General features: G+C 34.7%; 3 protein-coding genes across 5 annotated transcripts in view; 2 read left to right on the top strand and 1 right to left on the bottom strand.

The window, feature by feature from the left end:
- LOC124353685 (dynein intermediate chain 3, ciliary) overlaps positions 1-22,372 on the bottom strand; it is a 31,054-nt gene extending 8,682 nt beyond the window's left edge. Inside the window, exons 1-10 of one of the 3 annotated variants that reach the window (XM_046803650.1) lie at positions 22,269-22,372; positions 19,818-20,007; positions 12,536-12,697; positions 11,996-12,114; positions 10,646-10,788; positions 9,795-9,865; positions 8,943-9,125; positions 8,514-8,657; positions 8,030-8,238; positions 5,614-5,749 (exon numbers count right to left, since the gene is read on the bottom strand). In XM_046803650.1, the coding sequence (XP_046659606.1) occupies positions 5,614-5,749; positions 8,030-8,238; positions 8,514-8,657; positions 8,943-9,125; positions 9,795-9,865; positions 10,646-10,788; positions 11,996-12,114; positions 12,536-12,697; positions 19,818-20,000 (1,350 nt within the window). In that variant the 5' untranslated portion in view covers positions 20,001-20,007; positions 22,269-22,372. Of the gene's footprint in view, positions 1-5,613; positions 5,750-8,029; positions 8,239-8,513; positions 8,658-8,942; positions 9,126-9,794; positions 9,866-10,645; positions 10,789-11,995; positions 12,115-12,535; positions 12,698-19,817; positions 20,470-21,455; positions 21,854-22,268 lie in introns of those variants that run through there. The other 2 variants (XM_046803649.1, XM_046803648.1) reach the window with 2 other exon arrangements.
- Positions 14,803-16,504, top strand: LOC124353686. The gene has a single exon (XM_046803651.1). The coding sequence runs from the start codon at positions 14,950-14,952 to the stop codon at positions 16,441-16,443; it is 1,494 nt and encodes a 497-aa protein (XP_046659607.1). The 5' UTR covers positions 14,803-14,949; the 3' UTR covers positions 16,444-16,504.
- A 475-nt stretch (positions 22,373-22,847) lies between the features above and the next one.
- Positions 22,848-23,783, top strand: part of LOC124353684 (dnaJ homolog subfamily C member 10-like) — a 32,170-nt gene continuing 31,234 nt past the window's right edge. The window contains 1 exon segment of the mRNA XM_046803647.1: positions 22,848-23,158. Within this exon segment, the coding sequence (XP_046659603.1) occupies positions 23,157-23,158 (2 nt within the window). The 5' untranslated portion in view covers positions 22,848-23,156.

Below are 23,783 nucleotides of genomic sequence, written 5' to 3'. Positions count from 1 at the left end.
ATTTTCAACATTCTTGCTCCTCTAGTCCTTTAGCAACTTCTGCCAACTCCCTGCTGTTTTTCGGTGAACAACTAAACATGTTTCTAATTTTATCCATGAATATCTTAAAATGATTGATTCCAGCTACTTCTCCTATGGAATCGTGCACGGCAAGCTCTAAACGATGGTTCAAACAATGCCAAATGAACAAGTTGGGGAACGTTTCAGTAAGCTGTTATAGCAAGGCCAGATTTCTTGCCTAGTAGCACTGAAGCACCATCACAAGTTAGAGCAATCATATGGTCTTTCATGAATTCAAAGCTTAGACCTAATGCTTGTAACTGATTTAAAAGTTCTTGTAATATACCAGCTGATGTTGTGCTATTTAGCTCAAAAAGAGTTAAGAACACTGTCATAGGGTTTTGCATTCCCTTTAGAACAGTTCTGATATAAACCACCAAAGCATTTTTGTTTGAAACTGAAGTGGCTTCATCCAAAAGCAGGGAAAATTTAGAGTCTGACTTGATTAGGCCATTTATCAAGTCTGATTTCATTTCATCAGAAATATGATGAATTATATTGGAGCAAGCAACATTTTGAATGTAGGATTCGCCCCATATCTAAGCCATTCATTTTTTGAAGATCAATTTCAGTTTCAAAACTCAAAAAATGGCCTATTTAGTTTAGCTTGCTTATAAGCCGTGCGGAAAATGCGCTCAGTTACAATCTGCTGCTCTTTATGCATAGAAGCAACAGCTTTTTTCATTGTATCTTTCTTAGCTTCAATGAGTATTTTTTCAGCTAAAGAATGAGCTCGAGACCCACGGTGTAAAAATATCTTTTTCCTAAGAGAGGATTGCTGGTCTTTTTTATTGTTTCCATAAGCGGGTAACAGTTCCTAAAACCCACTCTTCGCTAATCTTTAGGCCCTTCGTTTTCTCTGCACCTAGAGTACTCACACTACGGCAAAACGTTGCAACCTAGTTCTCTGTTCACAATTAACCATGGATTTTTAGCTTTAAATTCAACAATTTGTTCTTCAGACCAACAAACTGTAGCTGTTCACCCCTATTAACAAAATCATTATTTTCATTACTAACCTTAGCTTCGTCTGCATCAGATACCCAAAACCCACCAACCTGGATACTATTTTGACCGACCGAGGAAGTCGAAGGCGAATGGTAATCGCAATTATCCTCATTGATCCCGATTGCGTCTTCTTTTTTATCTTGATCAACAATTGAAGTTGTAGTCAATGCTTCCGAAACTGCAGTTTCTCCATTATTCGCATAACCTTTTTTGTTTCTTAGGGTTAGGTTTAAAGAAATCAACAATTTTTCTGGTAGTCATAGTCAATTAGGAAACTATTTAGCTGCACCAGCACTAATAAGCATAAACACGAACACAATCAACGACCTGCACCTCAAAAAACGAACTTAAGCGTGATGGGATGCGATGCAACTTGTAACTTAAACGCGAAACACACCAAGGTCAAGTCAACTAGTCAACACACTTGTGATCACTGGGGCGGTGGCGCGGTGAAGGAATGGAGGGGGAAAGGAAGGGGGTGGGGTGGGGTGGGTATTGCTTTGTTATTGAGAGGCGCAGCCGCGCATGCGCGAACTAGGATGACTCGCCCGTCACCTTCCTCCTGCCTGATTCCGTGCAAGACTCATCACAGCACAGCTCACAACTGCTTGTACGGGTGCTTACTATCTGCTTACGAGTCACTCGCAAACAAAGCATAGCAATAATATTGATCCTACCTACAATTTTTTTAAACTAAAACTTTGTACTCGTAGTTTTAAAAGCGTTCCCTTGCGTTCCGGCACTCTTGGGAGGTAAGGGGAACGCCATTCCCTTGCGTTCCCACTGAAATTAACACTGACAAGGATTTTAAAAATCTTTTTATATTCAAAATGAAAACTTTTTTATCTATTAATCATTTGCTGCCTAAAAATTCACTGAATGACCAATTAACAGTTTTTTTAATAAGCTCATACAAACAAAAATTTGATATACAACAATTTAAACATTAAAATCAGTTTTACAGTACAGTTTAGTACAATATTTTTACTAGTAGTGATGATGTAGCAGCTTTTGGTTAAATTATTAAATTAATTATTGATAAGAAATTCTGTATTATATTAATTTATTTTTTTGTTAATTGAAATTTTTATTTTATTTTACTAAAATTTTATGATTTAAAAAATCATGTGTTAATTAGTTTTGTATACACATGGCCAGTTTTCTACATTTAGTAAATGCGCTCACATTCATACATTAAATTATTACATACAAAGTGAAATGAAATGAAATGAAATGAAACGTTTTATTCTCTCTTCACAATCAATTAATTGTAACAAAACAACAACAATATACTTCAATACCTAGTGTTTGATAAAATAACGTGTTAACTAATTACGATGTGTTAAAACATCCTAATTAGGATGTGTTAGGAAGTGAAATAATTATGATAAACGGAGTTTAATTTTTGTTCACAAATTTATCACATTTTAAAATGAAAGAGGGTAAAATACGGGAGTATCCTGCTCTGAAACTTACATCTTCAATAATTTGAAAAAAACTCCTCCTCGGCCGTATGCAGCATTATGTCAGCAGCCGACTGCTGGGGCACAGACGGGCCGACTGTCACGCGAACCTGCGCTGTGGAGCCTCACTCTGGCGTGTTCGTACTCGTAGGCGTATCTCCCGCATCTTGCCCTCGATGATCTTCTCACGCCGGCTCTCCCTCTCAACATCTGAGGACAGTACAAAATTACAGATTGGAAGATAATCCCACATAATAAAATGAGCGTTGTGATGCAAAGAAATAGAAAGAAAAGTATGTGAAAGTAAAATTCTATGTTGATGTGTGTAGAAATAGGTCTAAAAACAAACATCTAACTAAATTATTAACTAGTAGTAATGATGTAGCAACTTTCGGTTAAAATTATAAACATTAATTATTGATGTAACTATCTTTTATATAAAGTATTTCAAGTAGAGAAAATGTTAGGTATAATTAAATCATTATTCACATTCTTCTGCTTTTTTAAAGTGTTGTACGTGATTTACGAAAACAAATTTCTTTATTGACTAAGCATTACCAAAGAGGCTGTTAAAATTCCAAAACATGTCAAAATGAAAAATGTACAGATATGAATAAATGAGCTCATAATAGACGGCAGTGAGTCCATTACCATCACATTACACGACAGTGACAAACTTTTGTCCCTGTAGCACTAGAAAGGTTTAATATTACAGTTGCTTTTGTTTTAAATAAAAATTTTAAAAGTGAAAGTGCCAAAAGGCCTTATTTCAAAAGAGAACATGCAAAACGAACGTACTAACTCAACGTCTTCCAGTTCTTGTGAGCTAAATGCCTTTTTGGCTACTTGCACTTTTGTATTTTAAAATGGCTACTAAGGCTAAATTAGCTTGCGTTTACAGTACTTAGTTGCTTATGTTTGGCATAATAGATTAATGAATAGATATTTTCCAAAACAGAATAACTGATAATTTTAAAAGTTTTGAGTGGTTCCTGGTATAGTTGAACAGGTAGCAGTGTGTTTTTATGTACCAGGGATTGATGGGTTAAGAAAATCTAATCCTATAGCCATGTTTCATTGCTCCTAATTCTTATTTGCTGAGTGCAAGGCATTTATTTAATCATCTCAAGGCACAATGGATTTGATTTTTTGTGTTTTAACCTAAATATGCTCTTTCTGGATGCTTAAACCTGATGTTTTTGAGATTTTTATACTTGAAGTAAAAAAAAAAACTGGAGCAAACATCAGCTTGAAACTGTCTTTTAAGTTTCCTAACACACCTCTTGTTATCCTTTCAAATTACCCATCATCAATAATGAACTGTAAACAAAACAATAAATCGTTGTCATACCGCCGTGAGAAGAGCCTTGTCATTTTTGGCTGAGACTGCAAGATTTTCGGAGAACTCAACAAGGTAGGCTGTTCCCCGATCATTGCCGACAGCAACCAACTCTCCGTACTCGTGGCAACGCAAGCATCTCAGTGGCTCATCGCAGACCTGGTAAAGGACAATGTGTTATCATGGTTGATTATCGCCTTCTTGAATATTAAAATCACATTTGAATACCTTTTCCATCAGCACTCACTACACAGTTTATCACCAAATCCGTACAATTTTTCACTAATTTTAATTTCTTGTTATAAATAATCCACTGTTCACTGACTCAAAAATTGTATTAAATTTTTGATTATTTTTGTGTACTAGTTATTATCTATATAAATTAGTGCTGTATTTATTCATTAACTCAAGACTGAACCTTATGGAACTCCACAGATATTTAAAATTGGCAGTGAAAAAATTATGTATTTCCTTACGTTGGGGATCATTTCTACAAAATAGATCCTTAGTAAAGGCTACGGTTGAAACTATTTTAATTCTTTGATCCTGTATTCCATGGAAAAATAATTTCTCCAACTATTTATCATATAAGAAAAATGTTCAATACTTCAGATCCACTCCCAACATTTTATTCCTGCCTACCGCACCTGAATAAAATTATTGCAACATGCTTACAAGTCCAAAAATCTATGTTGCTGTTGACTGATTAATTTGTTTTGAGACATTTTTTAAAAGCAACGTCAAAGATAAAATATGTTTTTACTTAATTATTACTTAGATTTAAAAGCTCACTTCCACAAAACCGAAATGAAACAAGATACTATCATAAAAATTGTCTTGCTGATTATCATTCTGTTGCAAAAAATGAATTTATTGTTAGTTTCTTTATAAATAGTTAGAAATTTAATATTTTCATACTTTAGTCTGTCTCTTCTGATATATTTTTTCTAGTAAAATTAATTAAAATACATTTTATGTGTTTTAATCTAAATTTACAAAAGGTTTGATGACAATGTTACAATTTTTAAGTGAGTAAAAAATGTTCAATCAAAAAATTTTATGTTAATTTATTTATTATCTTATTATTTCAGCTGATAAAGCAGTACCAGTATGAAATGTTCTGTGAAAAGCTGCTTACTTTATTTATATTGAAAATTTAAATTTAGGTTTTTTTCAATCGTATAATTTTTCTTGTTTTTGTGCTCAATTTCAATAGATGCAAGGGGTGACAGAGCACCACATATTATCTGTTTATAAAATCAAAGTATTTAGGTTATAATTTCAACTCAGGTGCAATAGTTATGGTATAACCCGCCAATCAATTCCTTGGCATAATACCACAACATAGGGACTCAAGGAGTATCTGACTAAGTTGATCAATGTGTCATACTGAGAGATTTACCTAATTAAATAATGCTTTTCTAATTGGTAATAGAATCAATTTAAATGCCAGTAAAATGTTTTACCAAAAGAAGAAATCTTCTCTACATAATTTTAGTTTTAAGTATGTTGTTGAAAATGCTGGAGAACATGAAAATTGGTTTGCACTTAGAAATTTACTTATGTTCTCATTTCATCTAATATTGGAGAGATAATTTTTGATGTTACACTTATGTTATTTCCAAAGTTACAATTTTAGTCTAGTTATTGCCCCTAAAACCACTGACACATCCTCTAACAAAAAGTCCAAAAATCTCTAGCTGCTTGACCTTATGCAAGGTTGCAAAAGGAGGACATATTGACCTTGACAGAAAGACAAGCCTCTCTTTGGTTCTGTAGAATGTCCCAGGCGTCCACTGTGCCATCCATCCGAGTGGTGTAGAACACAGAGTACCGCGTGGGACTCCAGCTGCCGCCTGTCAGGAATGACCGGTGGTAGCTGTTAACATAAGTACATTAGCTGGTCAATGGTATTCTACTTGTCTGAAAGTGTCTGCCTTTAATTCAAGATTTTTATTCATAAATGCAAAATACATATTTACATTACACGCTAAATACTAAGAACTAAATCTAACCTAACAAATCTTTTACACACTAATAGCATTTATCAAGAAAGTCTGTCTTCATTTTTTGTTTAAATAAACGTAAATTGTGCTCATTTGTAATATCTAATGGTAATTTATTATATGCTTTTACACCTAAGTGGTATGGACCCCTCTCAAATGCGCTGGTACTATGTGCAGCCACAGATATCAGCTCTCTTGATCTGGTCGGATACTGATGGTAGTATCCATTGCTTACAAAAAGCTTTTGATTACCCTTAACAAAAGAGCATAGCTCGTACCCCACCAGACCCGCCAGAGTAAGAGATTTTCAATTCACCGAAAAGAGGTTTACAAGTCTCGAACCTCCTATGTCCTGAGATGATTCGCAGACACCACTTCTGGAGGACAAACACTCTATTGAAATTTACCATGCTGGATGGACCCCAGAACATCATCCATACCTCAAAAACGATTCAACGTGAGAAAAATATACTATCCTTAGAACATCTTTTGCCAGTATTCAGCAACATTTTTGAAAAGCTTTTTCTTATAAGAATGCTTCACTTTTTTGGACAAATACAGTCAGCTCTCAAATGAACAGTTTGGGTTCAGAAAGGGTAAATCGACAACCGACGCAGTCGTTGGTCTTGTCGATATGATTGTAGAGGGGATTGAATGTCAGAACCACACAATGAGTGTTCCTGGATCTGTCCAAAGCATTCAACTGCGTTGACCACAATATACTGCTCGACAAACTTGAGTCCTACGGCATTCGAGGCATGCCTTTTGAATGGCTTAGCTCATTTCTAAGCCATAGACTGTAAGTTGTCCAGATATCAAATAAATCATCCAAGCCAATAGATCTTAGCTATGGAGTCCCCCAAGGGTCTATCCTCAATCCTGTGCTTTTCCTGCTTTATGTCAACGACATAGAATCATAGCTTCTACATGGAAGAACAGTGCAGTTTGCAGATGATACGACTCTTTTTTCAATGCAAGATAAAGCAAAGTTTTGGAACAACAGGCTTTTGTTGATATCAACAACTGTGTCCAATACTTCAACAGCCTCAACCTCACAATAAACTCTTCAAAAATTAACGTTTTTAATTTTTCTTTATTCCTTGGAATGTACCTTGATTGAGGGCTGACATGGAATGAGCACATTGATCATGTTTGCGCCAAAATCTGCTCAGGCATCTTTGTTCTGAGGTCTTTAGCAAAATACTGCATGAGTCAGGTACTGATTACGGCGTATTATGGCTTGATATACCCCCACCTGGCCTATGGAGTGATCCTTTGGGGAGCTTGTACTAACACTCAGTTCCAAAGAGCTTTCAGACTCCAAAAAAAGCAATTCGAATCATCGCAAAATTAAATTTAGAGAGTTGTGCAGGAAAGTTTTCAAGAAATTGCAGCTATTGACTCTGCAATGTCTCTCTACATATTGGAAACAACTATGTTTTGTATAATAAATGTATCTTAACCAGAGGCCAAGACATACACATGTATGAGACACGTATCAGAGCAAACTACCGAACTGGTAGACACAGAACGTGGTTTATGAACGCCTGCCCTCACAAGCGGGTGTTCAGTTCCTCCACAGACTGCCCAATTCAATCAAAAATGCTCCAACACCAAAGGCGTTCAATACTCTCCTAAAATGCTTCTTGGTGTCTCAAGCATTTTATAATGCAGGTGAGTTTTTGGCTTTCAACTGGGAAGCCACCCAATTAGAAGATTGACCCCGCTGTTCGAAGTGGGTTGCATTAGCGTTGAATGAAAGAGGTGTGATTGTAAAGATTGTATGTCTGTATGTGTATTATAGTATGAATGACCGAAATTTTAGGATATCATTATTAATTGACGTTTGCCATACAATGTAGTTATTGTCTCACCAATAAAACAGATTTGATTTGATCTTGGCTACAGACCTTGGTGAGATGGTTGAGAGCAAATACCATGATTCAAAGCCTTTTGCAGACGTGTTGCACGTGGCTACTCCATGTGAGCCTATTACCGATATATAAACCCAGAAATGCACATTTAATTTAATATTTGTAGTGGTGGGAAAGTGAAATACAGAATGTCCCTACTATGAACTAACTAAAGAAAAATTTGAATTTGATGAAGTACAAAGTATTCACTTATTTACATTTTGACAAGCAAAACTGTACCTAGTCCAGATGATGGAAGACTCTTTGCAGTCCTCACTCCAGATTCTAGCTGTCCAGTCTCCAATGGTAAGGAAGTTCTTGACGAAGGCAGGATTACGCTGTAGGGCGTAGACGGGACCGTGGTGGGTTTTGTATGTGGCCCCGAGCTTCTCCTGGGGTGTCTTCCCCTTGCGGTTGCCAGCTATGACGATGCCGTTCTCAGTCCCTATCTTGACAAATGCAAACCATCTTTTAGCCAAATTAATTTGAAAGGATTAGAGTTGTACTCTCTTGTGAACTGCTGCAGGAATTGGAATGTGTAGAAGCAGCAGTTTCATTAAAATTGGATTGCCAGCAAACTATTTATAAAATATTTTTAAATCCCTCAAATTTAATCAAATATTAGTTTTTCCACAAGTCTAATAATAAAAATCCAAAGCTTTCGCTCCTTTGAAGGAGTATAGTAAATTTTTCTCGCCTGTGGAATTTAGTTAAAGACACTTACCATGAATCGTGTAGGTATTGTTGGCTCATACTCCAGACAAGATGCTCCCAGAGCCCTGTTAAGGGATTGTTCCTCACCCTTGGTCATATCCAGTATGAGTGTCTCCATGGGCTCGTTCAGTTTGCGTACATCCCACCACTTTACCTGACAAAACAGTATTAAGAGCTGACTGTTAAGGATAATTGAAAACATAAGGACAGGTTTCAAAGGCTTATATCCCGATTATCACTGAATTTAAACACCTTTCAATGAAAAAGTTATTTAATTTCTATTCCCATAAGATGATGTACAATTCATTAAGACAAGCACTTATAAAACCTCTAAAAGTATAAATACCCATCAAAAGCTAATCAAACACATGTAGAAGGGGGCAAATCTGGTTATATTGAAATCACATGATTGAACAATACGCTGACTACTGAATCTAACCTGGCCGTCTGATGAGGCAGAGAAGAACTCAGTTCCACTCTTGGAGTTGATCCACAGCACCTGGTGTGTTGGGTCACGGTGACTGTGCGCCAGAGAGGACAACTCCACTGGGTCACCACCGCGTCTAGTATCAAAGAATGCCACCTGTCCATTGTGTAGCCCACTCACCAGGCTGTGGGGATCCTGTAACCCCACAGACACAACATGTACAATCATGCCTGCTGAGAGATGAGGATAGACATAGTTATACTCCTGAGACTAGTGCAGGTCAACTGCACCTGTACTCCTAACTATAAAAAGATTTTCTATAATTATAAAAAATATGAATCTAAGACTAAGTTATTTTGCAAACCATTCAGTTAATTCAATATTTTACACAGGCTCATATATATTTATTCATTTTATTAATACTGGCTGTTTCCTTTAGTTTTTAATTTTCTATAGTCATCCCTAAACTCAATATTATTTCACGTAACTGTCACAGTAAAAAAGTGCATTGTCTCTTGTCTTAAGTACAGAACAAAAATGTAAAGGCAGAACTGAGTATTTTACATGTATACATATAAAGGTTAAGCAAAATATGTAAGGAGCAAACTTTTGATGGGAACATTTAAACAGAGAACATATAAAATAACTGAGACAACTTCCAAGCCATAAATTTCAATAGCACACATTTATTCAGTTATCATCACCGATCCAAAAAAGTTTGGTATTTTCTTCTGCTGTATCAATATTTCATACCATATATTCGCTAAGCAGTAGAAGCTTTATTTGGTATAAATTTTTGTAGTACCTTAAGACTCAAGACAAAACAGACAAGAACAATAAAAAGACTAGTGCTACTTCACTAACCTTGGGGTTGTACTCCAGACACACCAGAGGCACAGTTGGCTGTAACACCAGCTCGGGCTTGTTGGGGTTCTCTGTGAAGAGTCAGAATTAGTAGCAATAAAAACAATGCAAAGAACCTAGATTAATTTAAAGTGATACTGCCAGACTTTCAAGAATCTCTTGGAACTCAAAAGCGGTGGGTAGAAAGAGATGGCTGAACTCATCTTTCTGTATGTTCCCACTTAGTGGTTCCATCAATTTCTCTGAATTTTTTGCTTTAGTTGAGCTCAGAATTCTATGTGGACCACATCCCACACCCATACACACTAGTGTATAATCTGTTCCCTCATCAAAGATGACATTAACTGCATGAAGAGACAAACTTTTTAGATACGACAGCAGGCTGGAAATTCATTTGTACACATTGTGAACTTCTTCAACTACAGACTTTGTTTTATTTTGTCAGAAGCTTATAATTTTAATAAAGTTGCCTACATTATTTAGCTGATTATACCCTGCTTCCATATTTACATCATTCTCAGCCAATTCACAGCCTTGAAATTGCACCGTACATCTAAAATGATCTTTAACTAAGTTTACCTAATATTACTATACTGTAATTTTAATAATAATATATACATCATTATATTATTGAGATTGTAGTCTTGCAATGCATCGAAATTATTGATGAATACAAAATGTAAACAAAAAAATTTGTCAGTGTAATTTGCCAGAAAATACAACTTTAAGATTTACTTTTACTAATCGTTGTAGGACTGTAGACAATGTAAGTATGTGGTACTATGACAGAGATCTGAGTAAAAGATCATTGTACACAATCTTCACACCTGTGACAGAAATGGGCTACTGACCAACTTGCCAGATGTAGGAGTGGGTGCTGAGATCTGGTGGTGCCCGTTGGAACTCAAGGTTGCAGTGAGTTACGGCCAACCTGGAGCCTCCATCTGGTGACCAAGACAGGTGGTGTATCGGCCGTTTGTGAGCACTGGGGTCTCTGAATTACACATATATTAACAGAGAAGAAAGGCTCACCATAATTTTTAACTCAATACTTATGTCTCTAAGAATGAAGTATACACGCACACCTTGTGTATATGGACAATATCACGGTAACCAGGCAAGAACGTAGCCAGGAAAAATTTTTTGGGGAGTCCAGACAACTGATATTTTCTCATAGTGGACAGAGAGTAAGGCTCCATTTTGTTCCTTAAAAAGTTTCTGACCTGTTTCTGAGAACGATATTTCAGCAGTACATGTCAGTAATACTGAACTATTAACTAACTAAATAATAATAATCGTTTATTAAACAAGTATTTGACAAAATTTTTAATTTGGGGGGTTCCGGACCCCTTGGACCCCCTCACTAGCTACGACCTTGTAACCAGGCACTGAGTTCAGAGTATCTCATAAATACAAGCCAATAAAATCAATTCCTCATCACACACGATCACTTGGGGAGAAATCATAACAAGAGCTCTCTAATGCAGCCGTATAGTCACCAAATTGAAACTGAGTAAGTAAAGTCAAACTACCATTGTTATTATTCAGCTTTATTTCTCTTCAAAGGTGATATTGCAATATTTGTCTTATACTATTTTAAGACAACATAACCACCAGAGCTACAGGAGCTGCATGGGTGAAGTGGTCCATCCTACTCTCACATGTAAAAGTCAAGAGAATTGGAAATTATCACTATTGTGAATATACCAGTGTTTGTCCTATTGTAGCTTCCTCTCATATTTCCAACACATGTTCCTCCTATCCATTTATATTGCTGGTATTGCATTAGAAAAAAGAAAAATAAATTTAAGGAGAGTTCAATACCGAAGACTAATAAAGATTCAACTATCTAATTAGAATCTTTACAAGAAAAAACCCACATTTTTCTAACAGAAAAACTAAGTGGATGTAATTCAACTATTTATAGGTGTGACACTGCAGACACTTAAAACGACAAATTTTGATTACATTATTCATCACTGAAGTAAGTAACTGGGTAAAACACTATATGTGGTCAGTTCAGGGTCACACCAACCAATGCCATTCAAGGTGCAGTCTATGCTGCCATCATCATTTAGTGATGGAACTGTAAGTGATGATGATTTACTATCTAAATTAAGCTTAAAGTCATAGAGAAAATAGGGCAGAATTAGTGTTTCATTCACAGCTAATTCTCTTGTGGTAGTTTGGGTGATCCATACCTGAAGACATTGACTGTCCGGGACTTGGACCTCTCCACGAGTGCAGATTGGTCATCATCGGTGAAGTACAACTCGTATATGTTGACTGCGTTGTTCTGGAAGATACAGTGTTCCATCGGCTGCAAGAATAAACACAAAACTGACTTAGTGCTGACAACCACTGGTCTTCTATCAATAATTATTTGATTCTTTATATTCAGTTAGTCAAGCCTAATGGGTACACCCTACTGCAATCAGTTTGGAATATTTATAAAAGAAAGTTAAAGCACTCAGAACTTGAGTGGCCTCTGACTATTAGTGTCACTTATCTTGAGGAATCCTAACCAGCTCAAGCATGGTTACGAATAGAATGAGACAGTGGTAGTGAGATAGTATAGGTTAATGTAATTCTTAATCCTAAAATGTAACATAATTTTCCTAAGATATTTGAAAAATCATAACAAATCAATTAGCACTAACTTTACAGCAACATTTTTAAGGATAACATTAAACATCTCAATGGTACAACGTTATCTAAATGTGTGTTCATAATGTACTCACATGAGATAACTGAAGCACAGTGTGTATATACATCTCATCCTTCTCCACTTTCTTGCGAAAGCGCATGGTCTGCTCTATGTCCAGAGGGTTGATGTCTTTGGGCCAGCCACCCTCCGCATGGTTCATGCTGTGTTGGTCATACTCGGCTCGTATCGTGTTCAGCTGTTGGAGGAAATCCATCTCATGTTAGTTTGGCAATCGATCTTGGACCCAAAACTATATTAAGAAAGGATGAATGTGTAGAGAAGTAGGCTTGTCCCTGGCTATGATTGCCTGTTTCTTAAGGTGCCATTAATTTGTAACAAAATAACCAAAGGCAACCTCGAGAATACTAGTTTTTTTTTGTGAAAAATCAGAACTAGGCCTACAGAGATTCTGATCTTGGTTTTAAACAAAAAAACTGTTGAATTATCTTTTTCAATATCAAATTTTCATTGCTTCACCCCTCTGTGATCTGGACCATAGAACTATTAATTTGTCTTTTGCTTTTTTATTTATTAACTTGTTCTTTGCCATTGCTTAACTAGCTATTGATATAAATAAATAAATGTTTGGTTTACAATTATTATTGAGTTTATTTGTCACATGTATGATACAGGGTTTCGTGAATTATACAGCCATGGGCACATAAAAAAAAATTATATCCAACATAGAAAAGGTTTTGGTGCATGTTAGGTTTGAATTTTGAAATATTTGGAATCATAAATTGGGTAGATCTTACTTGAGTTCAAGTCCAGTTTGACTTTGTGTGTTCCATTGACATTTATTCATCTTTCAATCATCCTTGTCGGTTTAGTGTGGATTTAATACTGGCAATGTTGATCCTTGAAGATTTGAGAGTTCTGGTTGCCATCCAATATTCAAGTGGTCATCCTCTAGTAAATGTCTATTCTGTTCTTTTACAAAAATCGAGATTCACCAATTTAACACAAATAATAAAATGTAGTACTGTATTTAATAACTCAAATGTTGATTAACTTTGTGTTTTTAATACATTTCTTGATGAAAAAAGGTTCTTCTCAGTCTCATATTGTCATGATTCAAAAGAATAAATTCCATTATTGTAAAGTCACCAGCTGATCTAAATTCAATTTATAACTCCCAGGTGTTGGTAAACTTACTTTGCATAACAATCTCCTTGTTTTTGATATTAAGATTTAATGTATTCTGTGGTATTTGGTGTAAAGAAATTACTTTATTTTATCTGATGATTCAATTTTACAATAGTTTATGTATTTCTATCTTATATGTATAATAATTTGTTTTATGTTAATTTTAACTCTAAAATAGGTTGTTAGTTTACCTTAATTTTAAAATCTATTCACTTATATATGTTTATTGTAAGTTATCAAAATTGTATGGGTGTATGTTCTTCTTCTTGTATGGATTCCTGTGTGTGTGTGTGTGTGTGTGTACATATGTGGTATAAACTCCTTTAGTTATTTATTAATCTTTTATAAAAAAACATAAAATAATAAGAACTATTAACTTTTCAAAACAAAACTGTAATACAACGCTCCATCATCCAAAATATTAAGTGCAGACATAAGATAAAAAAAAATATCATGTCATCCAAGGGGTTAAGTGGATGACATCAAGTGGCACAAGTTTTGAATTTTGAATTAAGTTGCCCACTGTTTTAAAATGTTGGTTACTATTTATTGCCTTTGTCATGTTATATTTTATTATTATATGTTATTTTTAAATACGATTCAATATGTACTACTGCAAATTCTGTGTTCACCAAATAAGAACCGTTTTAAATAATCTATGAGTTGATAAAAACAAATAAAAACAATATTTCAATACAATTTTACAGAAAATATTTGTATTTATTTCAGTAGAAAGGAACACACTATAAAATTTACTGGTAGAATTTAACAAAAACAACAACATTAATATGATGTATTCTATCTATCCATTTCTCAATACAACAAATAGGTAAGAAGTAAGATGATAAATGTGAGAGAACAAGATATATGAAAAATGTAACAGTACAGTAATGAAAGACTTTTTAAAATTTATTTGTAAAATATTCTAATGTTACAAATACTGGTAACTCTAAATGAGCAAAATTGTATTGAAGTATGACACAAAAGAATCCAGAAGACACCAACTGAATTATTTATGAAAATTAAATGATTTCCCACTATTTAAATGTATTTATTTAGTACAGTTAATTTGTTGCCGTTTTAATATTTCATTCAAAACAAACACAACATGTGCTAAAATTGAACTGCTATCAGTGATGGTCTGATAAAATCAACTCATCATAATAACGCTGTAATCACAGTAGTGTTGTGGTGTTGCTGTGTTGTGTGTGGAATGTCAGATCAGAGAGGAGATATAGAGTGTGAGTATGATTGTTGTACTATCCGAGACAGCATCAGTGTTGGTGAAGTATTGACATCACCATGGTGCATACACTGGTAGGGGACATCTACCACATCACACGCTACAAGTTCCGTAATGAGAGTCTCCTGTCTGAAGTGTTTGCCCCTCCTTCTCTACACAACGACTCGATCACCAGCCCAAACAATTACGAGAGGCTGGAGTTCCTGGGTGACAGTGTGCTGAATATGGTGGTGTCTATTATACTGTTCGAGCTCTACCCCCTGGAAAAGGAAGGCGACCTCACCCTAAGGAAGAATCATTTGGTCAGCGGGAGGAAACTGGTGGAGATCAGCCGCTCCCTGGGCTTCATGCGTCTAATGCCAGACTCGAGCATGCACTGGCGGAGGGAGAGCGATGCACTGGAAGCGCTCATCGGAGCAATCTACCTTGATGGTGGGTTCAAATGTGTAAAACAATTCATCCTCAACAACTGGAGGAAACCGGCTCGTCAGCTGCGCATCGCCCCCATAGATGCCAAAAGTCAGCTGTACATCTGGGCTCAGAGACGACACCTGCCCCCTCCGCTGTACAGGTACACCAACTTAACGGAGAACTACACCATGAGTTTGCAATTAAGAGAGACTCACGGTCTAGGGGTAGTCCGGATCATGGCCTCGGGCATCAAGAAGAAAGGGGAGATTGATGCAGCAAGAGCTATGCTTGCGAGGATTGAAAACCGAAGCAAGTGGAAAACTTTATTTAAATCTGTTGGTGACTACATCACTGAGGAGGACCTGAATGCTACATCAGAGGACATCAAAGTCCGACTGAGGCTCTGGTGTTTAGCCAACAACTTTCCCCTGCCAGAATACAAGATAATGGAGGGGGAGACAGCAGACAGACGAGTACAGTTCACGTGTTTAGTTAGTGTTGGGGTAACGAGAGGAGCTTACGGTGTAAGCACATCCGTAAATCTTGCTGAGAAGAAAGCGGCTTTTAAAATGTTGTTGCGACTGTGTGATGAAGAGAGAGAAAAGATCCTGCTGGACGGTTGGAAGCTCTCAAAAGAAATCGATGTCTGCATCCCGAGAAATTTCAAGTCCCTCATCGATGAGTGGGTGACAAAGAATCATCTCGGGGAAATGGTGTACACTTCGGAGGAGTTGATTAGTAAGAAACTTTTTAACGTTTCGCTTACAATCCCTACTACAGATCTGGGCACAGTGTCTGGGGAATCATACAAGAAAAGACTAGCAGAGCACAGAGCGGCAGCAAACATGATAGAGAAAGTGGTGACCCGTTATCGCTCAGGTGGGCCAGCGGGGCTACAACAGCCAGACATTATTAATTACAAGATAGAGTTACACAGCTGGGCTCACAGTAGACAACTGCCCTTGCCTCAGTACAAGGTTGAGAACGTGTCAGGGCTAGGCCACAGCCTGCTGTTTACAGTGTCTGTGGCTGTGGATGGGTTACAGAAGGCTGTGGCTAGTGGTTACAATAAACGTTCTGCCCAACAAGCAGCAGCCAGCATCATGCTGGAACAGATCAAAGCGACAGGGAACACAATCTAACGATTACATCAATATATTACTCTCAATAAAATATCTACCACGCACTGTTTTTTAACACATATTTGTTTCATATTCATTATTTTTTCTTTTAATTTGTTAATTTTATTCAACTTCAATCAATACTTATGTCAATTGGCTGAGCTTTAGCAAAGCCTTTCACTCTTGAGATTGTTGAAATTTAATTTCTGTCTGTCTGTCTCCACGATATCTCGAAAGAAAATGACCTATAAACTTGTAATAGTGCATGAAGCTTCACTTCTACATGAGGTACTTTGAGTTCAATGAGCATGTCACTCTATGAGATTTGGCTAAACGTGAGCAAATAATTTAAATTAGCCCTACGGGTAACCATGATTGTAACAAGAAAATAGCAGAATAAATAAATTTGTATATAAACTCCAATACACCCATAAGAGATTTTAAAATATGACATATTAACACATGTAGCCCAACTATCCCAACACATACATCATTATTTTATAGTGACTTGGAGTGTAGACTTTTATTATTTAAACACTGATACGAAACCTAATTTAACGAACAAAAATATTTTTGTATCATGTGGCAAGATATGTTGAGAAACATTTCATTACATTTTTAATTTTGTATGAAACTTTAATTCTACAAGAATAAGTTCTATGATGCATAAATTTTGTGTCAACTTCTTATCTGTATGATTGTCTGCCTGTCTCTGTCCGAAGGACATCTTCAGAGTGCAATTTTGCATGCAAACCCAACGTCTGTTAAACACTTGGTGTGGGTACTTCTACCTTGTCGACATGTAAATCTCGTAGTCAACTAATGTTTTGGATGTAAGACACAATTTTTTATTCTTAGTCTTCTTCAACACTCACTGTTTGTTTGATTAGATTTCATCATTATTTATGTATTCTACATCCTGTCATAAGTAATCTATCACAGTATTTTACTCCTGTTATTGTTGTATAGATAATTATACAAGAAAAACTTATACAGACATGAACAAGCGAACAATTCTTTATCCAAAACCCCTTTGTGTAGAACCCCGATCGAAGACTGAACCCAATTTTTCTCTTAGTTCAGTACACAAGGTGAAACAAGTAGCTTTTGAACCATATAGGTCCTAACATTTTAATGTCATAGTAATTCTGTCCAAAACTCAGGGGTAGTCTGTAAATACTACTAAAAGTAAATGATTTTATAAGTGTCATGAAGAAAGAAACCGTAACATTAAGTGGATAATTTAATAAATAGCTATGAAAATATATGAGCATTTGAATATTTTACATATTGTAATTAATTAGGCACAAATATTTCTCATTGACTCAATATAAGAAATTCATATGTCGCTAAAAACTATTGATTAAAGTCATGTTTGTTTGTATAAAAAACATTTTTGAACATCGTTAACAACTATTAATTGTGAATGAGATTTTTTTAATATTGTTAGTTCAACAATTAGTTGTGAAAATATATATAAAACAAATATCTATACAAACAGATATAAAAACTGTCACATTATCAAGTGCAGTCTATTAATGTATTACTTTGTAAGTTTTTGCATCCTTTTTATTTGCTCCATAAATACTATATGGAGCTCACGAGTGCAGTAATGGGAGAAATGCGCCCTCCACCTGTCAGGGATCCCTGTCAATCACTGTTCATGCATTTCTACAAACATTGCGCATGCTGGAATATGAATAATTTACTTAAGTTTTTGAATAAAAAATACTATGTATTTAATATGTTATTACAATAAATAATTTGACTATATCTTTTCTTTAATTATTAAAAAAATATGTTTGCATGCTGACCAATTAATCATAATGTTTCGGTCGTTGTTCTTGTTTATTTTTGTCTAATAGACTAATTTCATCGATTTGTAATACTAATGTTTGTAATTATTTTAATATGATTGTATTACTATTATTAATTGCATGGCTACTTTTGTAGTAATCAATTTATTTCATATGTTTAAAATACATGCATTAATACAATAACTGTAAATAAATTTTAATAATTCCTAAATAATGCATTAGGTTAACTATACTGTTAACAAGTAAAATGACGCTCTTAATTTGAATAAGGAGTACACAGTGCGGACAATGAGGTGACATTGAGGTAGGCAGGCACTACGTTTGGGGGATGAGGACAGTATAACAGCATATTTTTTTAATGTGTAGTTCGAGGAATTCGCTAGAATCTATCCTACTCCCCCGTACACCACAGTGAGCTCCCTACAGTATGGGAGAAAGTATGAGGTATTACAATGTCAATCTTTAACTATGAGAAAGCGAAATATGATTTTTATCTGCCTACAGCTCCCAGCAGGCGATGATATGCCTGGTACGGGAATATTCATTTTGTAAGAATAATCTCAACCATGATCCTATTTACTCGATGGTTTTCTTGGTGTACAACCTGGGATAGAATGCCGCTGCTTAGTAAATAAAAATATATACAACTGCATTTACCCCCGCTTATTGTACTAACATTTCTCAATAATTAGCCATGTAAATTGGTATACCTTGTTCTGAATTGGTGTGGCATGTAAAATTATTATGTTTATCCAATTTGTCATCTAACTTGTTGAAAATAACTGACAGGTATTATACTATTATTTATGGAGTTTCCCATGAGGCAAAGTCCATTATAGCTTGCTGACGTGGATGATAATATGTCCCTAAGTATAAGAAGCATAAGTATGTCCTGAGCTAAGCATAAGTAAGTCCCCACCTCTGTACCCTAATCTGTCTCACTACAACAAACCCAGAACATTGAAGACTCCAACCCAGACACCATCACCCTTTACTGGATCACACTCCTATATAGTTTACTAAGAAGAGTAAGTGAGTAACACAGATTCTAAATGACGGTTGCTAAAAAAAAAAAATAAGTTAGACATCTAAAAGCTAATAGAGAAGAAATGGAAAGTAAAGTAGATTCTTTAGGAGCACCTTCCAAGGTATATCAATATTTATTAGAAATTTTATGGTATTTCATTTCATAGTTCCTGATGTTTAAATAATTAAAAATAATAAAATACAATTAGAACAAATCCTTATATTTGGAAAGCAAACCCCTTTCTTAATGAACATTAAGGTATATAAGGTCATAAAAGTCAGTTTTAATTGTTGACCCATTGCATACATGAGCTATGACTGATTTTCTTTACCTCTCATCAGCTAGAGAACTTGTAATATGTTCTAGACTCTTGTCAAGTGTGATATAGAAATGATGAGTTTCAATTATATTTCACAATAAGATAATTTTAGACATACACTACAATGGAGTTCTTTTTTTAAAAACTAAATTAAATAATATTTATGGTAAATTTTAAAAAAAGTAGATACAAATCACATAAATAAAGAAAGACAATTGAAAAGTGATCATACGTCATGTTCGGCATACGTCTTGCTACATTGAATTCCACGATGGACTGGGTCTCGCAGAATATATTCGTCCATCAGTGCCTTGTTGGGCATCAGATTGTCGATGTTCTTAGGTCCCTCATCATTGAAAATGCATTGACGTCCAAACTCGCTCCTCTTCTTTGTGTACACAAACTGGTTCTCCATCTTAAGGCTGTACATCAAATTGGTGTCAACTTCATACACACATTTATTTGTTAGCTTCTGTAAACTATATTGTTATCACTGAAGTGAAAAAGATTATTAATGTAAATATTGTCTCCTTCAATATGCAGATCTATCTAATTAAATGCACTTTAATAAAGGAAATGCCTATGTGATAAAATGTACGTCATTTCATTAAATTTTGCAATTGCAATCCATGTGACTGACAAATATAGTTTACTTGTTTTAACTATACATGGAATTGTCAATTCAATGATGATCTCACAAAAACTTGATAATCAGATCTGTAATGGGCCCAATAAAAAGTTATTTTATCCCATTTAAATTGTAATGAAAAACTTAAAATATTGTGACTTAAGTTAGGCTGTAGTGTAGGAATAAGGCTGTGACTTTCTAGCTGAGAGGTCAATACAAAATTTAGAAATAGGTTTGGACCATTCTCCCTTAAAAAAACATTTGTAGAGTAAATTAAAAACACCACTGGAGTAGTAAGAACCATAAAACAGCTAACGCACAAATGTTTTCTTTATTCTCACTAGCTGGCATGTAAACATACTTGACTAACCACAAAAATATGAACAGTATATTTTGGAGGGTTTGAGGCAATAATTTTTAACCGCACAGTATCTTCATGCTGGCTAGATTTATATTATTGACATTCCACAGTGTTAGATGTGGTATGTTAAGTTTGGATACAAGAATCAAAGTAGTTACGGTCCCCAATCAGTGTGAGAATTGAAATGTGTTAAATCTAGGGCTTCTATTGATTAATCAATACATACGGTAGCTGTATAGTTATGGTTCGGAACGCACTTTAAACTGTAGTCTCAAACTTGTACTACTCGTCTTTCATCTCAAACACAGGCTTTGGATCAGTCCCTTTAACAAGTTTTAAATTAAAACTCTCTAACTGACTAAGAAAACAAATAAATCAACTCTTCTACTATTCTAAGGATCACACTTTGCTGTAAAACTTATTTTTATTTTGGGATGAATTTTAATATTTTTAAAGTGAAATATGTCCTTAAATAAGGTAAAATAATTCTTGTTCTGAGACTGTTTAAAGTTTTTAAAATAATATTTTTTGGTCAGGTTTCCTTCATGACATTCTCAGACAGGTTTGTTTCCCCTACCAATAAAATCATTTTGAATATAATATGGCATAGTCTAAATCCATATTGTATAACTAAGTTAAATGTGAATTTTTCTATGAGTAATACAATATTATATCATTGTTGTTTATTAATTGTATTGTGATTAAATTTTAGAATTTATGTAATGTCATTTTTCCTGGATTAAATTATTTGTGGCCTTATCACTAATCTTAGTCTTTCTTGCATTGAAGAACATCTTGAGATCCTGTCTTCAATTAGTACAAAACTATGAAATAATAAACTAATAATTAACTTCCTAAATAATATGCTATTTAATACTAACCTTAAACGTTTATATATAAAAATTGAAATTACTGGAAAGGGGATGTTATAGTCTGAATATTGTATTAAAGATATTTTTCTAAGTATTACGTTTCAAACTCTGTAAGTTAAATATAGTTTTAATTATATCAAACTAAACAAAAGTTTGTAAACACAATTTGACAAAAGGAAACTGAGTGTTTAAAATTGGGTGCTATAGAAACCAACGCACTCTTGATTATAATATTAAAATTTGTTTACAAGTTTTAGCTACACTATACAAAAACAAATGCGTGAAAAAGCGGACCAAACGGTATGAAAATGTGTCCTTTGAGATTTATTCACAAAAATCTAATAATTCAAATGGAAAAAGGAAAAATTACAGCAACCCTATTTGATAAATAAGCCACCATAAAAAATCATGATAAGAATAAATCAACGGACATGTTAACTTAAACTGATTATACATAACTTCTAGATCCTCGATTTAATAAAAACGTTAGTGCATAAAAATCTGTTCAGGTGAAAGTTGAAATTACGTGTACGGGACGTCTATGAAACGGTTGTAACAAGGGATGACTGTCGATTCTGCCGAATAACATCATAATATAGATGTCTGAAGGAAACAGGATTTTTCCGAACATTTGCCATCGTTCAGTGATACAAAAAATCGGTAACACTACTTTTCGAGATCTGCAATCTGATCTCTTCTTCAGGTAATAATTAACCTAACACATAATTACAAACTAGGTTAAAAAAACTCTTGTTTCCTTCACAATCCTTCCATTGTCAAAAACAAACTTCAAACAAAGAATACATGTCTGCATCATCTTACTGCAGGTCTTAAACAGCTTCCTCGACGAGAGGTCATAGCCAAACCATACAGTGGACATTCATGATTGCATTGAGAAAATCTAAGTAACATCAGTACCATGTTGATTTAGAAACCGAACACTTGCATGTAATTTAAATCTACTAGAGTTCATTCTTGACTTAGCCCTTCTTATTACTTCCTTATTCGTCATGTTCATAGACTTTAAGAAGCGTCAGACAGGTCAATGACAATATTCAGAAGACACAGTTAAGATTTTTCACTGGTATGAGTTGTTTGATGCACCCCATACCATGTCCAAAGAATCTTGCTACGTCATAGAAAGCATGACTTGCTAGATATGACTTAAAATAGATATTCTAAAGTTGAGTAACAACTTAACTATACTTTATTAAGAATGTTGTTTTGTATAAGAGCTATGACCTGCTCATAAAACAGATCAATTTCATAAGTCTAATTTTATCTGGAAATTTAGTGTCAAGCTTGAAAAACTAAATTCCAGTAGATTCAAGTTGAGAAACTTATTTTTATTTTGAAAATAATATTAGGCTTGTGATTTTTCATATCTTGAAGAGTCTTGATTTGTATTTTCCGTGAAAATTTGAATAACGAGAATCGATCTAATTCGGCATACTTTTGTAGCCACGAATGGTATTTTTGAATGATATCGATGCTGCCGATGTCGATAAACAAACAAGTACTCGATGATTCGCCTCGACAGTCTGCTATCAATTCAATTTCAATTTTCGGATTTCGGTATAGTGTCAATAGTGACTAGTGAGTGGGCAGAGGTTATGTTTTAGTCAACAAAAAATAAAATATTGTAACAATTTATTTTCAGTATTGCAGTTTCGTGTATGACTGTATTTGGTTGTACTCAATAATATCACAATGTTAGTATTTTTTGCTAGCATGTTTATTAATTCTTATTTTGTTATAAGCAGAATGCTGGTAATAAAAATATTAGTATTAAAATTAAGCTATTTATTGGTAGGCTATAACAGCTGGTGGTTGTATTATTTTATATTACTTTTTAATTTTACGAGAGAACATTAGTATTATATTTATTGTATGTAGTTGATTAATATCATCAGTGTGATCTTGATGATACACATGTTGTGAAGCACTGACAGATTTTAAGCCATTAGCCTACTAGGATATGAGTAACTTAAACTGTGCCCATTTAAACATGAGTACCAAACTGCATTAGCTCTCTAGTACATGTACATGATAACACATTCACTCCAGGGACAAATTTACTCATATCCCTACAGTACCAAGCAGTTAGGTTTTGTATGGAGATATATGCATACTATGCTGTAGCCTCTAGCATAATATGGTTGCAGATTTTTTAAAGATGTTTTACACTGGCATGAGGGTTATGAGTCATCAATTCGATACATAGAATTATCAGTCCACCAATTTGCAGACATGCCAACATTTAGTCTTGAGATTGCATTATGGTTCAGGAGAGCGTGACAGCTATTATGCCGTGATGTGACATAACAAAATTACATT

Source organism: Homalodisca vitripennis, chromosome 2, assembly GCF_021130785.1.
Source record: "Homalodisca vitripennis isolate AUS2020 chromosome 2, UT_GWSS_2.1, whole genome shotgun sequence".
Taxonomy (NCBI): Eukaryota; Metazoa; Arthropoda; class Insecta; order Hemiptera; family Cicadellidae; genus Homalodisca; species Homalodisca vitripennis.
The sequence above is the reverse complement of the archived record's forward strand: the minus strand, read 5'-3'. Positions and strand labels throughout refer to the sequence as shown.